This window comes from Strix aluco, chromosome 5, assembly GCF_031877795.1.
Source record: "Strix aluco isolate bStrAlu1 chromosome 5, bStrAlu1.hap1, whole genome shotgun sequence".
NCBI lineage: Eukaryota > Metazoa > Chordata > Aves > Strigiformes > Strigidae > Strix > Strix aluco.
This window is the reverse complement of record NC_133935.1, coordinates 58,429,834-58,453,508: the sequence shown is the minus strand read 5'-3', so window position 1 is coordinate 58,453,508 and position 23,675 is coordinate 58,429,834. Positions and strand designations below refer to the sequence as shown.

The 23,675-nt window shown below is 37.0% G+C and overlaps 1 protein-coding gene across 1 annotated transcript in view; it reads left to right on the top strand.

Annotated features, from left to right (window-relative positions):
* Window positions 1-23,675, top strand: part of DOCK4 (dedicator of cytokinesis 4) — a 255,555-nt gene that overhangs the window by 116,798 nt on the left and 115,082 nt on the right. Inside the window, exons 9-12 of the mRNA XM_074827524.1 lie at window positions 8,052-8,133; window positions 8,747-8,807; window positions 10,726-10,858; window positions 12,403-12,491. Coding sequence (XP_074683625.1) covers window positions 8,052-8,133; window positions 8,747-8,807; window positions 10,726-10,858; window positions 12,403-12,491 — 365 coding nt within the window. The remainder of the gene's footprint in view (window positions 1-8,051; window positions 8,134-8,746; window positions 8,808-10,725; window positions 10,859-12,402; window positions 12,492-23,675) is intronic.

The window sequence follows — 23,675 nt, the reverse complement described above, 5'->3', positions numbered from 1 at the left end:
ATTTGAGCTAAAGGAGCTGACAGGGTTTCTGGTAGAGGGAGCAACCTGTGTGAACCAGAAGCAGTGAACTAGCTCAGGGCTACTCTTCCTTTATAGCATTTCCACAAAAGCATAATCTGCACTTTTACTGGATCACAGCATAGGGTAGCTCAGTGTTCTTTTCAATTTCCTGTGCAGTGTGCACAAAAATACCTCATCTTGCACAGTATTAAAACTGTACTACAGCGAGTTACACAAAATGAATGCATATATATCTATACCTCATATATGAAGGATGGATGAAGCATCTTAGTTTCTCTGGCTGGGAGATTCTTAAAGACTTCTCCATTCTAGTTTAGTCACTTATTACTCTGTTTTGTCCCTCCTCAGAAACAAGATAAAAAAAACCCAGCCTGGTTTTATTTACTTCCTGCTCATTCAGGAGGTAGTCCTGATTTTAGCAGGAGGCTTGAAACACCTCAAAGGAAACATAAAGGTCACTTTGGCAAGAGAGCAGCCGCTGCTCTATTAACAATCATTTATGGATTTCGAATAAAAATACCTCTTTAGATGGGTAACTTGGTATGTACATTTGTGAATGTGGTTGCTAATTTTTTAAAAATTTTTATGTCATCCTTTATATTGAGATGTATATACATATACTCAATATATAAGCAGACTTAATTATTTCATTATTGGTTTTGTTTAAGACACCTGGTAATTTGCCCGTGTGGACAAGAATGCCCTTGTGGACTGTAATTGGAAGTAAATACAGGGTTATAAAAAGCAGCTTAAAAGAGAAGCCCAAAGTTCCAGAAACTTCAAAAGCTTCCTTTCAGAAAATGTGTCTCATTTTCTCCAGTTATTCATGGTGAGCAGGAAGATTCCTGTGTTCAGAAATATAGTCAGAACATACATATTCAGTCAGGCTTTTCTTGGCAGGAGTAGTGAAGTAGTAAAAGTCATAGGGCTTCTCCTCTGCTTGGATCCTAGACGAGGAGAAATTCTGGAGTAGGAGTCACCATAGGAGATTAGCAAAAAAGTTGTTTCTTGGTCCCAGTCAGACTGGAAATGAAGGATGTGCCTCAAGTGAATAATACTTTTTGCATGAGAATACTGACTTGAACTGCCTGCTGTGGAGTTCCTCCGCATCAGAGGTAAGAACACTAAAACACTGGCCCAGTCAGGTGCCCTATTACAATGAAAATTACATTTTAATTTGTTGTTTTACAAAGCAAAACAGCTCCAAAAGTAGAGTAAAAAACACACTCACTGTAACTAATAGCCTGACCCATAATGTACTCAACACACAATAACCAACCTGAGCTTCTTAGGTACCCCATGAGTATTCAGGCTACTTACCTTGTGGTGTGAGGAGGATTTTTTTTTTTCTTTCCCTGAGTCTGGTTTTCACCTGAAAACTGTTCTGACTTTAGAAACTCTTCACGGGAACATATGACCAATAAGAATCAAAATCAGTGGGTTGGTATCTTACAAAGATTTCTATAGGTCTATTCTCTTTCTCCCTTGTAGCTATTAATATTTAAATTTGGTTTTAGCTTTCAGATGTCAATAGCAAACATATTTTATTTATCACTCACAAGTAAGTAATTTTTTTGATAGCTCAGTTTTACATACTCATCAGCAGCAATAGTATAAGCAGATACGATTTATGTAGCAGGAAGAATGTGTATGAAAGGAATGTTTGGCATAGCTGCGTCCTCCTGCCAAGTGTTTTGGCCTTGTAGTAGTTTCTGTAATAAATGTCTTTTCTACAGATTTATATTGCCCTTCATTGCCAGGTGATCAAAAAGGTTTGTCCTGCATTTAAGAGGTTCTAGATGTTTTGATAATACTTCTTTTTACAAATCATTCATTTAATCTGACTTTGTTCAATGCCGTGTAATTTGCTGTCATTATTGAGACATTTTTAATAAATTGCTCTTTAAATACTGACCATTCTTGAATTGAAAAAGAATAACATTTTACTTCAGGGTAGTGTTCCAAGTGTTTTTTGAGGACTTGGCATTTCAGCAAGCCTATTTGCATTGGCCTGACTGCCCAGACTGTCCTGTTGTACAGGAACTGCCACATGTGACTTTGCAGCAAAATAACTACATTTGTGGATAAGTAAAATGAGGTAGATACGGTAGCAATGAGTTTCTGAAAAAAGGCATGAATGTAGTCTAGCAAGAAAATACTTTTGAAAGGGTGTGGTTTTGTATTTTATGGAGAGACAGAGCCTGGTTTTAATCATATCTTTCATATGCCCTCAAATCAACAAGTACGGATGTGTTATTCCTAGGTATAAAGATGTGTTAGAAATTAATTGTATTTCATGATGTAGCTTAGTTCCTCTGATGAATACCCATGTTCAGTGAATCAAATGTACCTACCTATCTACTGTTTAAAGATTCTTTCTCAAATACATTCTACTTCCGGTGGTTGGAGTAAGGGTGCTAGTTTATATAGATCTTTGATCTGATCTTGTGTAGACAGATCCTTTTTTAAAGCAGACAAACCAACCCAAGCAAGAGGAACCTGTGGTATTGATAGGGCTCACATGCATTAACAAATACCCTCTTACTGTTTGTATTGTAAAAATTGAAAAGTAACAGAAATAATTGGTTTTAATTGTAATGATGAAAACACTGCAAGAGGTGACCTGTCTTGTAGCTGGTGGAGCTTAAATTAGTTACAATCAGAAATGAATGCAGTGTTAGAATAGGGGTACGTGCAACAGCCATGACATATATGAGACAGTTTTAGGTAATGATGAGATATATTCAACACCAGTGGTATTCTGATGGGTTTACAGATTATCTTCCTGAGGACGCGTTGCAGTCACACTGGCTACTGGCAAAAGGCATGTTAGGGTCAGCACAAAAATATAAACTTGCTGTTGATAAACCCCCAAATGGTGATGAATACATAGGAGCCCAGGTTTTGTTGGAAGGAGGGGAATTTTCTTAAATGCTATTGTTTTCCTTCACTTTTACCAATTCCTCCTGCTCTCTTCAAGTTTAATTTCTATCTTTAGGGAAGGATACAGCAAATCTCCTTGTATCCATCCTGTTTCCTCAGACAGTGGCTAGGATAGTAACCAAGACTGTAATTCAGCTTAAAGGTCTGTGCACTGATAATGCTGTGCTGCAAAATGTTTATCCATGGTGGCAGACTAAGCTCGCGCCTTAGTGAGAGCTCCAGCTTCTGGTGTATGTTGTTGCTTTGGTTGTAAATACCTGCTTATAGATTCTGGTATGCTGTCTGTCTTTTAAAACTGTATTGTCTTCCTCTGGCTCCTGGTACCTCACAAAAAATAATTTAAAACTACCGTTCCCTAACTTTTTTCAAGAAATGTGTGATGCCACAATTCAGTTAAAATACAGGTGCAAATATCTAAAATAATGTGGGGTGTGTTCATAAAAGCAAGTTTCTTAAGGCTGTCTCCAGTTAATAAAGAGATGGAAGAAGATGAGAGCAGGACCTCGATTTAGCTACATATGTGTGTTTTTCTCTCCCTCCCATCTCCCTTTCTGCTTTCCCTTTTCCTTTTCTGCCTGTTAACTGCACAGCTAACCAAGGGAAATTGGGCTGCACAGGATAAAGCTAGCGTTTGAAAATGTTTTTCTTCTTCTTCCCCCATGTTGTCAGCATGGCTAGGAGACATGAAGATAAGCTTCGATATAACAATGTTGTTTTGTTTTATTTATTTTTGTTAGTGTTAATGCTTTGATCTTGATTTGAAGTTGGCCGAAATCTTATTCTTATAGTACTCATTCTTCCTTTTCTCTTCCCGTTTTCTCATTGCTACTTATTTTACAGTTAGAAATTTTAGTATGGTTTTTGTAAGTGCGTAACAGAGATAAAATACAAGGGCTACTTACTGTGGAACAGCTTGTACTGCTATATCATGTTAGCACATTTATCATTCAGTTTTTCTCTGATTAAGAATATACTTTTAAGGCTTTATTATCTTTATTTTACTTATGATATGTTGTACCACATTTCTCTGCATTTCACCACTAAGTATGAGGGTAACATTTTGTGTCTGATATTGTTTTTATGAAGTCAATGAGCCTTTAGCTGTAAATGAAGTCAATTCAGATTCAAGTTCCTAATGAACACCCATTAACAGTGCTCTGAAATGTGATAAACTTGAGCTGGTGAATTATGTGGCAGTATTCTCTTATTGTCTCTCATTGTTTGCTTTAGAAGTCACTGTAACCTCTATTTAAGCAGAGAGCATTTATAAAGATGTCTGAAAGTGAAGCTATACCAAGAACTATGACTATTTGATGACATAGCCTTACCACAAGAATATGCCATGTGGTATAAATCTGGCTGGTTCTTTTTTGATAATGTGTTTATAAATCATAGAACAAGCAATCTGTCTAGACTGGTAACATTTGCCTGCTAATACTAGGGAAATAGAGGTCACTTACGAAAATAGAACAGTTTGTGGCCATGTTTCTTTTAAATGTGTGCATTAAGCCTGCAGATTTGAAACACATTGTAACTTTACTAATACATGGGAAGTTACAGTACAAAAATCCCTTGTTGACCTTCTTAAATTAATCTCTCCAGCATTAGTTATTTCCTTATTTTCAGTGGGAAGAAGGACAGCAGAGTTTAAATGTGTACAGCATGTTTAACTGGCAAGATTGGTGCTCATAAAAAATTCATAGCAGTCTAAACTAGCGGCAAACCATCTTAATAGAAAGGAAAGATATTTCTGCTTTGGGGTACTGCTGTGTGTATTTGCTGTATATATGTATAACTGACTGCTGAGAATGCTGCTGTACAATAAGATACTAGCCCTAGATTTAACCCTCTGGAGTTTTTGCTGCTGTTTCAAGCCAAGCTTTCAGATCTTGGGAATGCTGTCATTATTTTGTTTTAGGAAGGCTGTTTACTTTCCTCAGCTGTTTTCTAACCTGTTTGTCTCTATAAAAATCCTTTGAAATGGTATATAAACGCACATGCTTTCTGTACTTATATATAACATTGACTTTTTTTCTCATAATCTTACAAGTCTTAACTGCTTGCATTTGCTCCCTGGTAATGTTCAAAGATAAGCATTTTAAACTGAGCTGTAACTGGTACAGCGATATGTTTCAAGCAAAAAAATGTTTCAAGCAAAAAAATGTATCAAAGCACCGACCAAGGATTAAGATTTTTTTTTTTTATTTGTTGTTTTCAGTTTGCTTTCTTTCATCACCACTGGGTCCTATGCTTCAGTCAAACAAAATTTCAAATTCAAATGAGAAAATTAGATCTGCATAACCATTACATGTCTGTTGCAATCAGTGCATTTCTTTGTGGTATGACAAAAGTCCTTGGCTTTTAATTGTGTTGTGAATCATAATCTCATGGTCTGTGAGTATAAGCAGAGCTTGAAAATTTCATATCGTAGTGGATAGTGAATAGGAAGCTTTCAAAAGATGTCTCTTTGTTTCTGCAGAGCATAAGCTTCAATAAATACAGCATACACTCCCAGTTAAATTCAGTGTTTGCCAGTTTACAAGTAAACCGTGAAGACACAGCAAGACAGTTTCTTGTTGAATAGTATTCTTTGAACCAACATGTCTAGTTGTTGCTTTAAAGACACAAAAAGTAGTGAAATGTGGTGTGTACATATGTATTACTTTTAAATAGTTCTACAGGCTGAAGATAAGGTGGTGAAATTCAGAATCACCTTGTACTGGACAAATTTGTATTGACGCATACCAATGCACTGCAGGCTTCAGTGCACAGAAGCTGTATTGTTACTGCTGGAACAGAGACTTTTTTCATTTTATTCAGTTTTGCATGGTGCCCAACATAATGGGGTCCTAAAGCTTTAACTGCTTTGGTAATATAAATAATTCTTGCTCAATGTGCAATAACTTTGTGTGAGACCTATGAACAAAGTTCTGCACCTTTTTTACTGTATTTTCCAATGTTGCAGATGAGCTAAATCTAAATGAAAAGGCAGAATTATTTTGAAAACCATTTTTAAATCAACAGCAAAATATCAACTTGTTTCTCTGTAAAAATATACTCACATAAACAGTCTTTAAAACTCAGTTTTAAAGTTTCCATGGAGACCTAAGCTGCAGAAGTTGGCTGTATCATGAAACATGAATGTTTCTGAGAAAATAGCATTTTCATGCCCTTTGAGGTATTCGAGTTCAACTCTACTATTCTTAGGTTCTGCCTTTTATGCTGTCTGATAAAAAAGCTGCATAGCTGAGGATTGCATAAATGTTTTCAAATAATCACTGTAAAAAAGTCTAAGTGTTGATAAGGTTCAGCCTGAATAGCTGGCACATAAAAAATAAAGCATTCCCCAGACATAGCTTTAGGAACTGTGCTCTTGAGTATAACAGCATCCTGGGCTGTGTCAAGAACATAGCCAGTTGCTTAAGGGAAGCGATTGTCCCATGCTCAGCATTGGTTAGACCATGCCAGTTTTGGGTCCTCCAGTACACGACTGATTTTAATGAACTGAAGTGAGTTCAGCAGAAGGCCTCATGCTGTTTGTGGGCAGGAGCTCCTCAGTCAGGCTGAGACAGTGGGGCTTGTTCAGGGTGGAGAAGAAGTGGTTTTGAGGGCGCTAAGTCACCTGCCTGTACCTACAAGAAGATCAATAACATCAGTGGTGCATGGTGGGATAATGAGAGACAAGGGATATAAATTGAAACCGGAGAAGGTCCATCTGGATATAAAGAAAAATTTGAGGACAGTCACTGAAATGGGTTTTCCAGAGTGGCAGTGTGGTCTCTGTAACTGAAGGTTTTCAAGACCTGACTGGCTAAAGCTCTGATCAAGCTAATCTGACCATATAGCTGACCCTGCTTTGAGCAGGAGATTGGACTTAGAGACCTTTTGAGGTCCCTCTCAATGTGAATGATGCTGATTCTGTGAATGATCGATGCAGATTTTCTACAAGGCAAATGCTGGTGCAATAAAGATTTAATTAGTCTCTATTGAGTTGGATCTTATCCAACATATTCCTAGTGATTTTCCAGCTTCATTTTGAAAAGCTGTGGATGGTATCGAGCAGCGGTAAACCATGTTTAGCCCCCGGGATAAGCAGAAGAGGTGCATAAAGCTGAGAAAAAACCTGGTTGCACTTTGGAAATGTTTCTGATTTGAGCATTACAGGGCATCCAGACTTGTATGTCTGGCCAGCTGGGGCTGTGGGTGAGAAATTGAAGAGAAACATACCTAACACTTGTGACTTCTTCGCCTTTTCCCATCTTCAACATCTCTTACTGCAGAAATATGATTGTTACATTTCCTATAAGACTTGTATCTTGGAGAAAATTATCCAAAGCATGGAAAGTTTGGTTTTTCATAAACTTCCCATGCGTGAATTACCAAGCTTGCTCAGAGATTATCCATAATGGACCTACTATCAAATAGGAATGCTTCAAAAAGTAATTTCTCTTTCAATGGGGTCTTCTATTCTGAAACATGAATTCTTTGCATCTCCCTACTAATGGTGTTAGTACCTGTATCAGCTGCAGCATTTAACACCCCGCAGTAGATTGCGAAACAGAATTCCAAAAATGAAATTTGCCCTGCTGGAACTTCCATAACTCTTACAAGACTGCTAAAATCAGTGTACTCTAGCGAGAGATTTTGATAGAGTTAAGTAGGAAAAATCACTAAGTTCATCTTCCCATCTATGAAAAAGAATATTTGTTGAATGCATGTGTGGCAATGTTAGCATTTGTTTATCAGGAATCAATAGCAACATACTACACATCTAATTCCAGTTCTAGGATAAATGAATTTTATTGCTTGTGTTTCTCTGTGTACTAAGATATACAATATCATCCTTCCAAGTGACAATCAGTCTTCTATTTTGTATTGAGTTTTTAGTAATTTTGTTACATGATTAAGTAAATCACCACCTTTCACTAGTCTCTCCCTTTTTTTATTGATATGGCTGAGACTTTTAGAAAGAAAATCATTTCATTCTTTTATATTTTGAGGAAGGTTGCATCTGGAAATAAGATCAAAATGAGATGTACTTTGCTGTAGTGTTGTTCAACATATCTGTCATATTTGTTTTCTTACAGTGAAAGATTTTTTTTAAGGCTGAATAGAAATGGTTTGCCAAAATGTCCAGAAAAGCCTGAAAGACACTGTTCTCTATTTGTGGTAAGTTCTTCCTATTCTCAATCTTTGTTGTGCTGGGTATCGAAAATAAGAGTTGGATTAAATTGTTATTCTGTGGTTGATTTAGAACTGCTCCCTAAGCTTTTATATTGTTGTAAACATCAACTCTAAAGGCTGGTTGAAGTGTACTGCTGAACTCCCTCCCAACATGAATGTTTCCTGGCAATATGTGGACACTCATCTAAACTTCCATGTGGGCACATGCAGCAGTCTTTCTCCCTGCAGCAAGGACCAGTTAGTTTTCCTCCTTGTGCTTTTTACACCCAAAAGATTGTTTGTGCACTGATCTGTACTTTCAAATATTAGGAACTGCACAAATAATTCACCACTGTTCAAGGCACACAGTGAGTCTCCTATGTCCTCCCTCTGATTTTCCTGCATTACAGCATATTCTAGCCCATGATATTTTAGGACAGTCGTTTTGAGTGCATGACCATCAATTTAAAGTGTTGAAGGGATAATTTGTTAGTGCTGTATAGATGAACTCACTGTTCATTTATCACTTTCACTGGCAGTGAAAGCAGTGTGTAAAGATCTCTTGAAATGTCACATTTTCATCAAGAGCCAGAAATAATGAGGTTCTGATCTTGCGCAGGATTTGGGTAGCAGTGAACTCAGGAAGGACATCTATATCACTGTGCACATTATCCGAATAGGTAGGTATAATCGCCTGTGAGTAGAAATCTTACATTTGTTAGACATATGACAGCTTTGGGATTTGTTAGATTAGCTGCTTGGGGTCAGCTTTGGGATTTGTTAGATTAGCTAGGCCTTTCAATAAATTTTGGGAAGAGACAATGTGTGGTTTTTGATGGAAAAATTGCTTTGGATTTCTCAGCATTGTCTTGTGTTATTTTTCAAGTGTACTACTAACTGGGTTTAGGTGAAGGATATTTTGTTTCTATCACAAAACAAAATGAAAGTGTCAAATATGAACTATGTTAAGATGATGGAGGTGTCATTGGGGAGTCTATTCTTGTTACAAAGAGAGTAATTTCAAGCATCCTTTGTTCACAGAAAAACTTGCCTGGTAATTTAATGTACCTAATTAGTATATAATATCTGATGTATATCTGAAATCGTTGAGATGAATTTTGTCTTCTCACTGACCCCTCTAAAAAGGAGGAGAGGGAAAGAATTAGAGAAGGTCTCATAATAATTTTAATCCCTGGTGCTATAGACAGATATCAAGTCCTCTAGAACAAAGCAGAAGAGGAAAGTGTACATTTGTGTTATGTATTTATTTTAATAAGTTGTCCTCTGGGTTGTGCTGATGTGAAACAATGGTCTTTGGGTCTGCTTCTGACTTCTTAGATACATTGTTTTCTTTGTAAACTGTCTGTAGTAGCATCAGTGCAGCACTAAATATAACTTTCTTCCTATTTTTGAAAGATATTTTCATTTGAAATGTAGTCCCTCTAACTTGCGCTGAGTTCAGAAACAACTTGTTACAAAGCAAACGTTTTACAGCTTTGAGGAATAATTTTACCTTGCATTTTCATGCTATTTTAGTGTTTCATCAGGATATCAAAATATTGTGTTTTGTTTTTATTGGCAAGGACTGAGAAAAGGTATGGTAAACTCTCTTATATTTGTGAAGAATAAATGCTTTAAAGAAGAATAAAGAGTAGAATTTTTTCCTATTGTATAGTTTTCAAATATATTCTCAGTCAAGTTTATAAATGAACCACTGAAATATTAAAAAGTTAAAATAAGATGTATATGCTGCATGGTGTGAAAATGAACAATTATTTTTCTAGCTGCTGTGATTCATGGGAATATTGGAGGAGGCATTGCCCTGCAGCAACTGCAACCATAGGCTTTTCTTGTCAGAAAGTAAGACTTGGTGGGAAGAATACATAGCTGCCAGTGCACAATTGAATAAAATGGTTAGAAAGAGGGCAGATTCAAATTCCAGCTAGAAGATTGATCAATTGTATTTAAATCAAATAGAAAAGGCTAGGAAATATACTTTGTTTCAAATCTGTTTTCCTTGGGTGCCTTCTTTGTTTCCTTACCATAATTTGTTCTTCTGCCCTTTGTCATTTTTTCTCCCCGTGTTTCATCTCTACTTGATTTTTCTGCAGCTGGTCAATTATCCCTTTCCTAGCCAGTTGCCTACTTGGAACAGCATTTGATTACTAAATTGTAATGTCCCAATCACAACACCTCTCATATAAATCATGGGTAGCAACAGCTACAGTAAAATAATTCTTACTGGACAGCAAATGTTTAACATAACTGTCACATCTGAACTCTAAATTTAATTTGGTGGTGTCATGAGTGTGCTATCACTGGGTATCAGAAAGTTTTGTTTGTTAAGTGGCGGTCATGAGAGAATGAGCAGTACCTCTGGTCTGAGACCTTTCAAGATCACCACATACTTAGTGGATTTCCCGTACCATTTGTTACCCTAACGTAGCGTAAAGATGGACCAGATTCGCAATGAGTACTCTTTGCATTGTCTCCTCAGACCTGTCACCATGCTGAGCTGGATGGCTGTCTGCCTCCCTTCTGTGGTTTTCAGAGAGACAGTTCCATGGATTATGCATCAATATGTGTTTTGTTTGGCAGGACGAATGGGAGCTGGAGAAAAGAAAAATGCCTGCAATGTACAATATAGACGGCCCTTTGGCTGTGCAGTCCTCAGTATTGCAGATTTGCTGGCAGGAGATTCAAAGGATGACCTCGTCTTAAAAGTATACATGTAAGGAATGCTTTTTCTTAAATTTTACAAGTACCTTAGAGTCAGTTTGCATCAGAAGCAAAGATGCTAAATGCAGTGTGAGTAAATAGCCGTGGCTCTTTCTGTTCTAAAAAAGTGTAGTAGCTAACTTTTTTTTTTGTGACTGTGTGGAAATTTTGACTAGTTCTACAGGTGTGTTTATAAAATCAGATAATATTAAAGATAAATGTTACATCCTTTTAGATCTTTGTGTGTGTTTCAGCACTTTTCACATCCTTCTGGAACTCTCTTTTTATGGCAACGTGAAAAGAGCTTCTGGAACTCTCTTTTTATGGCAACGTGAAGTGCTTTTAGGACTTGTTTAGACGCCTTGTGCTGCATAGACAGCTAGTGAAAGTACTTTATAACTACAGAAAAAAGCAGGCAGAGTATATTTTTGTGAAATGAAGCAGTTATATAATGGGAATAACAAAAGTGTAAAAGGCAATTAGTGCTGGAGAATGAAAAATCAAAAATAGATTTTAAAATAAATCGTTGATTAAATAGTGGATTTTGGCTGATAGTAATTGGAAGAAAGTTCAATTTTTTAGTTGTAGCAACACAGTGCATGTAATTTCCTGCTGATCTTGGACATTATAATAAGAACTGTTTTGTAGAGTGGTCTATTCAAACTACATAAACCGGGGACACATATTGTCATGCACATGAAGAAGTTCTGCCCCCTCCCAGTGTTAGCACTCAAATCTTAAAGGCATGGAAGTCTTTCAGGCAGCCATTCTTCTCTCCTCTTTCCCTCTGTGCTAAATGAGAGCTGCTGATCGGTGCTGCAGAGAAGCGATTTAGTATGACAGTGGACATGTGGGCTGGCTCTTATTTAGACTCCTAGGACGTTAAAAGTCAAATAAGTGTTTGCCATTGGTTACAAATTGTTAAATTTGTCTGCCTATTATATTATTTTTTTTTAATCTTTCCTGTTTGTTTTAAAATAACAAAAACAATGGAAGAAGAAATGTCGCTCAAAACCAGATTTGATGCTAAGACTAACTCCAGTCTAAACCATGAAAAGTGATCATTAGAACATGGTCAGCTTTTCTTTATGGAAAAGCAGCTATTTTCTAAATGTATACTGAAATGTAATTTACTCTTTCACTGGCTACCTCCTGAAGATCACATCTGTGTACAGCACAGATTTTTCTGTCTGCTGAGACAGGCTCTGACTCCTGTGTTTCCTCTCGTGAGACAAGGTAGATTTCTGTGTGGTTTAGTGCTGAAGGGCAGATCTATATAGATGATGAACTTGGTCACGGCTGAGTTCCTGAGCATAATTGCTCATATCTTTCTCCCACCCCTTGCCACAGAAGCGGATATTTCCATGGTGCCTTTCTCAAACGGTAAGAGCACTCTCACCCTTTCCATTGAGACAGGCAGATTCATGGGGCTTTATTAGCTCCTGCTATATTATTAGTTTTGTGAACAAAAGAGGATTTGTTTAGAGATATGTGGTGAAGTCGGTCTGAAAAACTTATGTTCCTATTTCAGAGTTAAGTAAGTTATCATTTTTCTAGGTGCAACACAGAGAGTGACTGGTATCAGATCCATGAAAACATCATTAAAAAGCTGAATGCACGTTACAACTTAACAGGCTCCAATGCAGGTAAGTTGCCACATTTCTGCTTGCATTCTTAGGGTTTTCTTAGTTTGCAAGTGAAGTGGCTGTATTTTAGAAGGACTAATGTCTATGAAAGAAATATTTTTTCACATAGAGAAAAATACTTGTATTAAATGAAAATATGATATTGCTGTTCATGGGCACATTTAAGAAAAGTCACTGAATTTTCTTCAGGGAACTATGTAATATAAACTTTTACTCTGTGCTAAGGATTTACAGTTTGCTGTGGAGCTCTGTTCACATGTGGGGCTGATCGAATTATTGATCTGTGTTGCTTGTCATTTCTGCTTCACATTTTCATCAGAAATATAAAATTTGCCATTGACATTGTATATTATACTTCAGAAGATAATTAACTGGGAGCTGACAGTGCAATCTGCATTCCTATTGGTAGCTCTGCATTCCAGCTGAGCAAGATGCAGAGTTGATATTCAAGAACTTACCAATAGGCCTACACAGTCAGCTGTATGTTGCTGTAACTGTCATCAAAACAAATTCGGATGTGAGACTTAAGAAATGGGAAACAACTGATCTTCGTTATTGTGAGATGGTGGTTTGACCCATAGGAGTTGTTGAATTTGCATTTTTTTTGGTGTTTTTTTAATACCAACTTGTTAAATTTTTATGAATGCTGTCATCCAGGGACACAGTCAAACTTGAAATGAAACCTGAAAGCGAAGAGTCTGTTGTCCTTGTATTCAAATATTGTTTTGTCCCTGTGAAACGTTAATTAGTTGAAATATGACTATAGAAAAATCTCGTATGAACTCATTTTCCAGGTTGTACTGTAATTGTAATCCCTTTCATGTAGTAGACTTCATGATTCTTTAACTTGATTTCAAGCGTAATGATTATCTTGAAAATGTATGTTCAGCAATATGTAGTGGATAACCAAGAAGCACATAAAAACTCATGTTATTTATCAAGACTGAAGTTACATATTTAACCATTTCTAATCCTACCATTTTCTCATATTGAATCTAGCCACGTATGTACATATATTTAAGGTTTAGAATAGCATGCATCTTTTTGAACAATAAATATAAAAATCATGTAGAGCACATTACTGCATAAGTATAATTTTGGGCTTCTTAAGCATGTTAACCATATTCATGAAGAACAACTTACTCTTGGTCATTCTGACTGTCCTTGCAATACCTGATTACTCTGTGATACATCGCTTATCCTATTTGATTCTCACGAAATGAGAGTTCACAGTTAAATACCCAGTTGTCCTAGGAGACATTGGATAAATTTGAATATGTGAATATTCAACATGAAAGACATGTGGGACATGAATTTTTTTCCAGGTTACAGGGGGCTGGATACTAAAGCTAGCAAATTGAAGATCAGTTACAATTTGAAAAGGACAGGGGGAAGGAGGCAAAGAGAGAAGAGCAGCACAGAATTCCAGTAGTGCACGTGAAGGTTGGAGTGGGAAAGAAGAAGTGAGCAGTAATGCCACTTTGAGTACTGAGCAACTGAAACATAAACTATGAAAGGTTATTTACATCGCACACGTGAAATTTGTTCCTCTGCAACTGCTTAGCAGCCTGAAAAAGCACTTGCAAGGCTTTAGCAATATGTTCAGATACTTCTGCTGACACCTCATGGAAAATATTGTTGTTACACTACTTTTTATTTTTCCTTTGCTGTCTTTTTCTGTTAAGTGTTGAATGGCTGGTTCTGAAGCCTCATTAGCCTTGTCTACCACCTTATAGTTGTCAAAAAGGGAGAAAATCTTGCATTACAGGAGGAATGGGTCTTTTCTCTCTCTTAAGAACCGCTGTAGATATGATCCAGATGTAGGAAAGCTTGAATTTTTGGTTTATATCACACTTGCCCTTTTCAAATCACGTTAAAAAGACTTAAGAAAGGAAACACAGAAAACAAACAACAGCAAAGATGCTTCAGACTATTGTCTGCCCTCTAGGCTTGTTCCCTCTTTAGATTCTGTCCTGTACAGTTTCTTTCAGCTCAGGAGATTATCACACAAAGTCTTTAGCTTCCACAAATTGTTGTCTTTCACTGCTGAAATAGTTTATCAGATAATTCATAGTATTCTTCAGAAAAAGAAAAATTCTTCCAGTTTTCTGGGGAAAACTAAAAAGGAACTCAAAATGTACTTTCAGTGTCTTGCATGTAAAACACATATTGCCAGACTGTAGCATTGTATTTAGCATTCAAACCCCCACTCCCCCAAAAAGGAATTTTTCTATTTCAATTCATGACAGTTCTTAAGTACAGAATCCTCTTGCATCTTATTCTCAGCTCGTGTCTAAAAAAGGATCAAATAAAGTCAGATGACCATCACTTCTTAATACAGCCCAGAAAGGAGCAGGGTTCAGATGTTCATTCCCTTTCCTCTCCTCAGCGCAGGAATGGAAGGACTCATGGGTAATTTAGCATCATTTGCTGGAGTGGGAACTGGAATGTGTTTTCTGCATGAATTTCCAGCCTAACAGAGACTAGAGTAGCAGGTAGTGGATCATTACCATTCACCACTAGTCTTTGCAGCTGATGTCAGGTATCAGCTTACTGGAAAACACCTGGCTGCCTAGCGTAGGAGATGTAACCATTAATGCAAAAGCCAAATTGTGCAGCCTTTGCTGCATTTAGTATTGTTATTTCTTACATTGAGTTTGCAGTCTTTGTAGAATAAGTACTGTTAGATCTAGATGATTTTGTAATTATTAAACAAACCAGGTTTCAGTCATATTTGGAGCTGAGCTGGCTCTAAAAACTATTTTTCCTGTAATATTTTTTCTTAGAATTAGAAGCCAGTTACTTTGTTTTAAAATGCAAAAACCTGTGGAAAAATGAATATTCCTGCATAGAGATCACACCTAAATACATCAGTCTTATAAGGAAAATAACACATTTCTATTTCTGTATCTGTAGGACCAGAGATCAGTGAAATGTATACTACTGGCTTCTCTCAAACCATGTATCATCATCCTTTATCCCTTTATGGTGTATTTTAGATAGTGAAGCCTAGCCGAAGCCATTGCTTTCATATCAAAGCTTCGGCTTCTGTCAAATGTCAAAATCTCTTTGTAGGGTTTGCGATGTGGGTCATAGTTGCAGATTTTATTCTTTGGGTGTGACTGTAAAACTGTGCTCTGGACCTTTTTTGGGACTACAATAAACAAATACTATTGGAAGTGGGCTGCTTTTCTCTTTAATAAAACAGGCACTAATGCCTTGTAAACTGTTATTGATCATATAATAGCTGCTTCATTTGCCCACAGAATTACTGTGCCATGAGTGAACCTGTTGATTTTTAAAATGGTCTGAAGTGCATTTTAGGACAAGGGGCAAGAGAACAAGGCCAAATCTGGTTGTCATTAAACATGGTTCTATAAAAAACCAAAACCAAACCAAAAACCAGAGGATGCTACTTCAGTTGTACATACTTATGCAGCATCAAGGATTTCTTTTTTCTTCTGATATTTAGTAAGAATTTGTCATGTGCAACTTTATATTCTTGCTTATAACACTACTTCTCTTTTTTCCCCAGTTCTTTAGACTTTCAAAAGTTGAAACGTTGGGTTTTTTTAATACATACATGACAAGGAAGGAATGTCTAGTAATTGGAGCAGTGCTTTATCTCTAGTGATTGGAGCAGTCCTTTGGGCTCTGAAGGTAGAGGGTTCTTGTCTACAAAAACTACCCACTTAAAACTGTGAACAAGTTAGTTAAACAGTGATGGTTCTTAGTGTAATCCCTACTTAAATGCCATCAGCATCTCCAAGTACCTCCTTAGGCACAATATCTTCCTCTTGGTACCTAAAGCTAAGGTAACTTTCATTTCCGCCACAGCTTGAAGCTGAGAAAAGGTGGGTAGCTGGGTGCACCCCTGACACTACACCATCGCAATACGGGAGAGCTAGATTTAGCTGCTTGGTCACTAGGCTGAAAAAGAAATGCTGGAGACGATTGCTGTGGATCTCGTGCCTGTGCTCCTTCAGGGAATGTATAAATATTCACTGGGTTTACCATAGAAATTATTTACTCCAGTGTTTGAGACATTCTTCAAAGACAGAAAACGTCTTGGTTCAGACTCTGATTTGGAAAAGGATTTTCGGTCTGCCTCACATGTTCCAGAGGAGCGTGCTAATTACTTGGCTTCTCAGACTTCCCTGCAGCAACTATTCAACTTTGTATACAGTCAGAAAATATTCATTATACCATGGAGAAAGTGAAAGTGGCTCTAAAGCCTGCCGAGTAGCACATGATTTTCCTAAGTGTGATCTGTATTCAAGTCATCTTGGCAAATCCTATCTATGGAGGAGAGACTTAAACCATGGTCTCATGTTACATGTGAATAATTCTCCCCAGTGAGTTATCTTATTAAAAACATATTAAAAAAATTTATGAAAAATGCACTATAACTTCCTCTTCTTTCACCCTCCTTTGAGAAGAAAGACTGAATAGATTAGTTTTAAGGGGATGCAAGACATTCCTTTTTTCTCTGCTTTTTACTTTAAGTTCCTAACATTCTCATGTGTAAGCTCCCGTGTAAATGCTGATTTAGATTCCCTTATAACAAGTCTTGAAAAGCTGCATGTGCCTGATGCAGTAATTCTTGAGAGCTGAGACACAGATACACATGCTTTTCAGTTGTTACAGCAAAGGAGGTGAAAATCCTTTCAAATCCTATGGAGATTAAGTTACTGATATAAGAAATTATAAACATATCTAGGTGCTTTGTGGATTGGGACTCTTACACAGATTCCATGAAAATAGCAAACGTAGCGGGAAGGTCTTTTCCTGTGCCATTATGTTCTAATGCTCTGATGAACTAGACAAGAGTGATGTAATCTAATTGCATGTTTACTGAACACAGTGTGGTATATTCTGGGGTAGCAATGCCAAGCTGACATTGCAGCTCCACTGGAAACAGTGTTAATTATACATTAACTTGAATTGATCGGAGGGCCTTAAGCTTTAGAGGAGACAAATTCAAAATGGTGGTGTTTATCTTGCCACTCTTGGCTGAAACATAATTTCTCCCCCCGTCCCCCCCCCCCCCCCCCCCCCTTTTTTTTTTTTCCTTTTAATATGGCGGCAGTGTTAATTTTTTAGCTGTTTCATAGGGGGTCAAAATACAGCTCTTGAAAAATTTACATAAATCATGTTCTCTTGCATGTAGTTTAAGTCGTGAAAAGAGTAAAATCAGAAATCACTATGTTGTATCTCGTAGCTGGCAAGAACATGAATTTTTAAATATGATGGAGGCAAAACCTGAATTGGGAGGCTGTTTTTAAGACAAATCCAGGTTGTAGTTTGATTGTCTTAAGTCTGTCAGCCACAAACTGTTAATTTCTTTCTTTAAAAGAGAAAGATGCACAGATAGTTTTTTCAAATAAACAATTTACTGTCTATAATAAATTCAAACTTGTATCCATGTACCTGTGCAAAAATCTGCAGGCAGAGGGTCATCCAAAATGATGCTGCCTAACAAAAGGAAACTGGTCAATAAATGCGCAACTGCATAATGCCCGGATTGAAGCACGGAGGACTCAAAGCCCATATTGTTGACAGATGTTTACGAAAAGTCCCATCATGAGGAAGGAAACTGTCATTTTAGGGGGGGAAAAGTTACTAATCAAATCATACAATACGTTAGGTTGAAAGGGTCCTCAGGAGGGTTATGTGGTCCAACACCAGTTGAAAGAGGAAACAGCTTCAAAGTGGGATCTAACTTTTTTGAACTTCAGTGAGGTTGCTCATTCAACACAAATTTCATTACACTGCTGTCATTTTAATTCAACCAGACCAAAGTAAGTTTCATAAAGCAAACATCCTTGGTTTTAGGGAACTAATGTTACCTCATATGTCATTTTTTTCCCCAGTGTACGTGTCAGTTGGCAATAAATCTCAGTCTAGCTCACTGGTCATATAAGACTTGGTCAGAGAAGGCACGAGGTAGACCAGCCCAATGCATGAACTCATCTGACAAGACACAAGTTCCGAAACAAGTATGGCAATGGAGGCAGTTGGATAGAAACAGTGGTATGTGCTTTGGGGAAGTATATGTCTTCCCATGTCTATTTACCTGCATTCAATAGCCTTTTGGCACTCTAATAATATCTTTTTTCCATGGTTACTGTCAAACACTGCGAAATTAAAAAGCAGGTGGAAAACCATATACTTTGTCCATTTCCTCCCTTATTTCACAAAAAGTAAGCTTTGGCTTACAAATTCTTTGATTCAGAGGGGAAGCCTGTTGCAGTCATTAGTTACCTTGCACTGGAGAAACTGCAGAGGCCACATGAAGTGAGATAACTGAGGAACATGATTTTTTTCCACACTTGTATGGTGAAAAGCAACAAGAGATCAAATACAGCAGGGAATTGGTATCTCAGTGTAAGTTTACAGAATGCAGTATTTCTAGGAACAGAGCTGTGGTAGCTTACAGTATTTTCTAGATACAAGAAGTAGTGTGACTGTGTTCGCGTGACACTACCCCAGCAGTTCACAGCATTACCCCACTCAGAATTTTGCAAGGAGAACTTCTTCCTGTGAATCAGTGTGAAAATTTTCAGATGGGAAACAAAATATGCATTCCCTGCTGGAAGCAGCTATAGTTGTACAAAAAGCAGGCTTAGGCTCACAGTGGGGAATTGAGTAGAGCTAGTAGAAAATGAGGAGGAATGGGAGCAGGAGTGGTAACATGTACTTGACAGAGAAGATAGAACAGAATGAAGTACCTAACTTTCAGCTATCTCCTGGGTGTATGATTAATCACAGAGAAGTTCTCTGCTGTTTGTCTTTTCTCAGCAGAGTTCACAGATGTCAGTGATGCTCTGAAATGTATTTTGTATCTACACGTCACTAACATTTAAACAGCAAGTGCATTTGTTTAATTACTTTAGTTCTGTGACAATTTATTAATCTGTCAGTTTTAATCTTTGTTACGTTTTGTGACAAGGAGATTGTTATTCCATTTTGATGTGTTTAAGAATTACTTGTCACTGAAGGCTGCTATTTGAAATACATTTAAAATAAGAATAGTGCTCATATGTGCTTCAGTAAGTACACAGTGAATTTTTGTTCTCAATAAATGCTAAAGCTGAAAGATTAAGTATATAGAGAATTTTGCACATAAATTGTTCAAGATTATTTGGCCCTGAACTACAACTCTGGCATATAAAAAAGTCAGATTTAGAGCAGGTTTTTAGACAAGGATTTGTAGAACTTTACTTTTTCAAGCAGTTTTTATGGGGTGAATGATACTGTTCAGCAATCTAATGTAAAACCCTTCTCACAAATTCAGGAGTAACCAAATCTTTAAAATTTGTAGCCTAATCTAGCATGTATTATTAATTATGGTAGTTTTGGGAAAAGATATTAATTCTTAAAGGTGACAGACTTATAGACCAGTCAGATATAATCTTACACATTTTTACAGCAGTTCAGGCTTGTGGTGTTGTCTGTGAAAGTTCTTGCGTTACCATAAAGACTTCAAAAATCAAGTTCAAGGTAGATTTTTTGGTGTAGCATGACTTGTAGACTGTGCTGGAGATGAGGGCTCTATTAAAGTTAAATTCATACTGTGCTCTTGGGGGTTGCTAAAAGACTTGTTTTTAGAGAAGAATGAAAAATGTGCCATTGTGATACTGTCAGGGACATCTTATATCCAGTAGAAGCTATGACTTTCTGTTCATCTTGGTACTGCAATTATGGAATCATACAATAATTTAGGTTGGAAAAGACCTTTGAGGTCATTAGGTCCAACTGTAAACCTAACACTGCCAACTCCACCACTACACCGTGTTCCTAAGTGTCACGTCTACACGTCTTTTAAACACCTCCAGGGATAGTGTCTCAACCATTTCCCTGGGGAGCATGTTCCAATGCTCGATAACCCTTTTGGTGAAGAAACTTTTCCTAATATCAAATCTAAAGCTTCCCTGGTGCAACTTGAGGCCCTTTCCTCTTGTCCTATCACTTGTTACTTGGGAAAAGACTTGCTGCAACCTCGTTTCAGGTAGTTGTAGAGAGTGATGAGGTCTCCCCTCAGCCTCCTTTTCTCCAGGCTAAACAACCCCAGTTCCCTCAGCCGCTACTTGTAGGAATGGTGTCCAGACCCTTCACCAGCTTTATTGCTCTTCTTTGGACACACTCCAGCACCTCAATGTCTTTCTTGTAGTGAGGGGCCCAAAACTGAACACAGTAATCAAGGTGCAGCCTCACCAGTGATGAGTACAGGGGGACAATCACTTCCTAGTCCTACTGGCCACACTATTTCTGCATGTGATTGAAATGGCACCCAGTTTAAACCTGGAAGTTCCTAGCTGAGCCTGCATAATGAGAATAGCTAGCTCGTATTTCCATCTGGGAGTTGGGTTATGTCTTAGCAATGAGGTTTTTATAAGCCCCTTCCAAAAACTTTTTCTGCTTGTTACTATTAAATATGTGTTGTCGACTTCCTTTATTTTGTATACTGAAAGAATAAAAAGTCTTAGGATTACTTCACATGATAAACTATACAACATATATGCATGATTTTAGCTCCTTCAAGGGTTATACTTAAAAATTCATTACAAACGTTACCTGGGCTTTTATGTTGGTGGCGATTTCTTTCATAACACTTTCTTTAGGTTCCAGTTAAATGTTGACTGTTTCTTTATTTTGAGTAAGACACTTAATTGGAATGCACGTAGCTACATTTCTAATACAATGGTCTGAAAGCTGTTTGCATAGCAGAGCTGCACTTCATGAAGGAGAAAATAACAGGCGTTTCCTTGGAACCTTTTGTCTGTTATTTGCACTAGAAGCAATGTAAAACACTTATAATAGTAAAATTATGTATTTTGTGCGCTGCCTAATATTCTAGTTAATAAAACAGTATGTAAAAATGTAATTTTAAAATTTTTTGAGCAAGATGGTTTACCTTTGCAATATAATAGTGTAGTGTGGAAATGGGTATTGACATGCTGTGTGTATTGTTAATGGAAAAGGCCATCAGTGGGCTTACTAAGGTAAGAATTTGAGAAATTATTGCTGAGATCTTTATTGTCTGTATAAGGCAGTTAGACTAGATGCTTATAGCAGTCATTTAGCCTTCTGGTCCTTTAACCTTCATCAGACGGTAATTCTGGCAAGAAATACTTGAGGCTCTATCATCTCCCCTATCTCCTCTGTAAAAAATTCCAAGCCAGTTTGCTTGTGATAATATAATGCCATTTGCATTTAAGTGTTTATTTTCCATGTGAAGAAGAAAAAAACCCCGACCTTCCACACTTGAGGGCATTTCTGAGAAGAGCCTTAGGTACAAGAGCTCATTTCATTTATGATCTCCAAGAAAGTTGTCAAAATTTGGCAAAGGCTGTTTTTCTTGCATTCTTTTTTACTAGCTAAAAACCAAAATTTAAAGCTGAAGAAAAGAGAAATAGTTTGGAGTTTCCTTTGATAATTCAAAGTAATCACAGTCAAGTTTTTAATAAGACCAGTTAAGACTGAATCTACATCTTCTCTTTTTCTCTCTGTTTCCAGACTGTAATTTGTGGGATTTACTACCTAGATTTTGCTGTGGCCAAATTACACAGGATTTATACAATTATTTTTCCCGGATCACATTAAATCAATAAATCATATTTTTGCCAATAACAATGTGGAAATCTACTGGTTTTATCTTTGCAGTGGTAATTTGGACACTTTAAACACTACCAAAAAGCAGGAACACCTATATGCCTTCAAGAATACTTTTAACACCCTTAGGCATCTTTATCTGGACAGATGCTTTATTTTATTACCTTTCTTAAAATACAAACAGTCCTGCATAGCATTCTGTCCGAGTTTTTTTTTTTTTTTTTTCCTATCAACTTCCTGAGCAGCTGCTAGGCATTTTCTTCTTAATATGATGTAGAGTTCTCTGCTGCCAGTACATAGAAGCTGAATGTAAATGCTTTTCCCTCCCCCCAGAAGTCAAATGCAAATAAGTGGTCTGTAAGCTTAATGAACAGTTGCCTTTTATCATAACTAAATGCAGAAATCAATAATGCAGTACAAAAACTGTTTTAAGGTAAAATGACAAAGAATCTGGAATGCTTATTCAGCAACTTGTCAATTTTCTGTACTCTCATCTGAATGATAAAAATAGTCTGTAGTGAACTACAAGTTAATTGTGAGAAATTTCATGTGCTTGCAAAAGAAATAAAAGCAGATCTGTTTGCAGTACCACAGAGTTCTGTAGTAATGCTTTCAAAACTGGAGTAAATAAAGAATAATAGCTAGCACAAGAGGTTTTAATTACAACTAGGGAGGTAATTGAAATTTCTTCTGAGAGGACAGAGCTGCACTATGTACCTAATTAAAGAAAATGTGCCAGTCCTTCAGAGACTGGATAATCATTTTAGCTCCTAATGTTCTAGAAATGGAAAATGTATAGTTATGAAGTTTTGGATAGATTCTAGATCTCATAGATGGTGTAATGATCATGTCAACCTCAGTGAGATGCCATGTATGGTGGCATGTTGCAGTTTTCTATTTTACTTTGTCTGTGCACAGCTGTTCCATCAGGAATTACTTAATTTTTGTAAAGCTGATAATTTTATTGTCTAGAGCATGAAATGAGATGAGAAAGAACTGATGTTGACATACATCATCAGAGTGGAATAAATTAAAACTAAAGGATATAACCTTTGTTATATGACAGAAAAGGTATTCATGTTTCCATAGGAGAAATGTTAATAGATTAACTTTGTATCGCTGTATATAAAAGAGTATCTCTACATTCTTTGATTGCATTCCTTTTCCCAGATGGGCTGTTGACCAAATTCTGTGGAAGCCTGCTCCACCTTGACCCTGTCTCATTACTGTCTGGTGATTAAACCCTCCTTTCTAGGAGCAGTAATGTTTCCGCTCCACTCCTTCATTTCTCCTCCATAGAGATAGATTCAATCACTTGTAAATTCAGTTTAGTGGCTTACTGGCCATCATGGTATGCAAAATTCTGGTTACGTTTTGGTGAGGAAGGTGGTGTCTTTCAACTAGCCGGTTCCTCCTCATTCCACTTTGTTTTGCAGTGTGTCTGAGGGAGTCCCTCTTCACTTCAACTGCATGTGTAACCTTCTGAAAATCTGAATTGCTCTATGACATGTCAGGATGTTTAAATGATGTTAGTTAACTCTAATTAATAGTCAAGTAACTTGATTTATA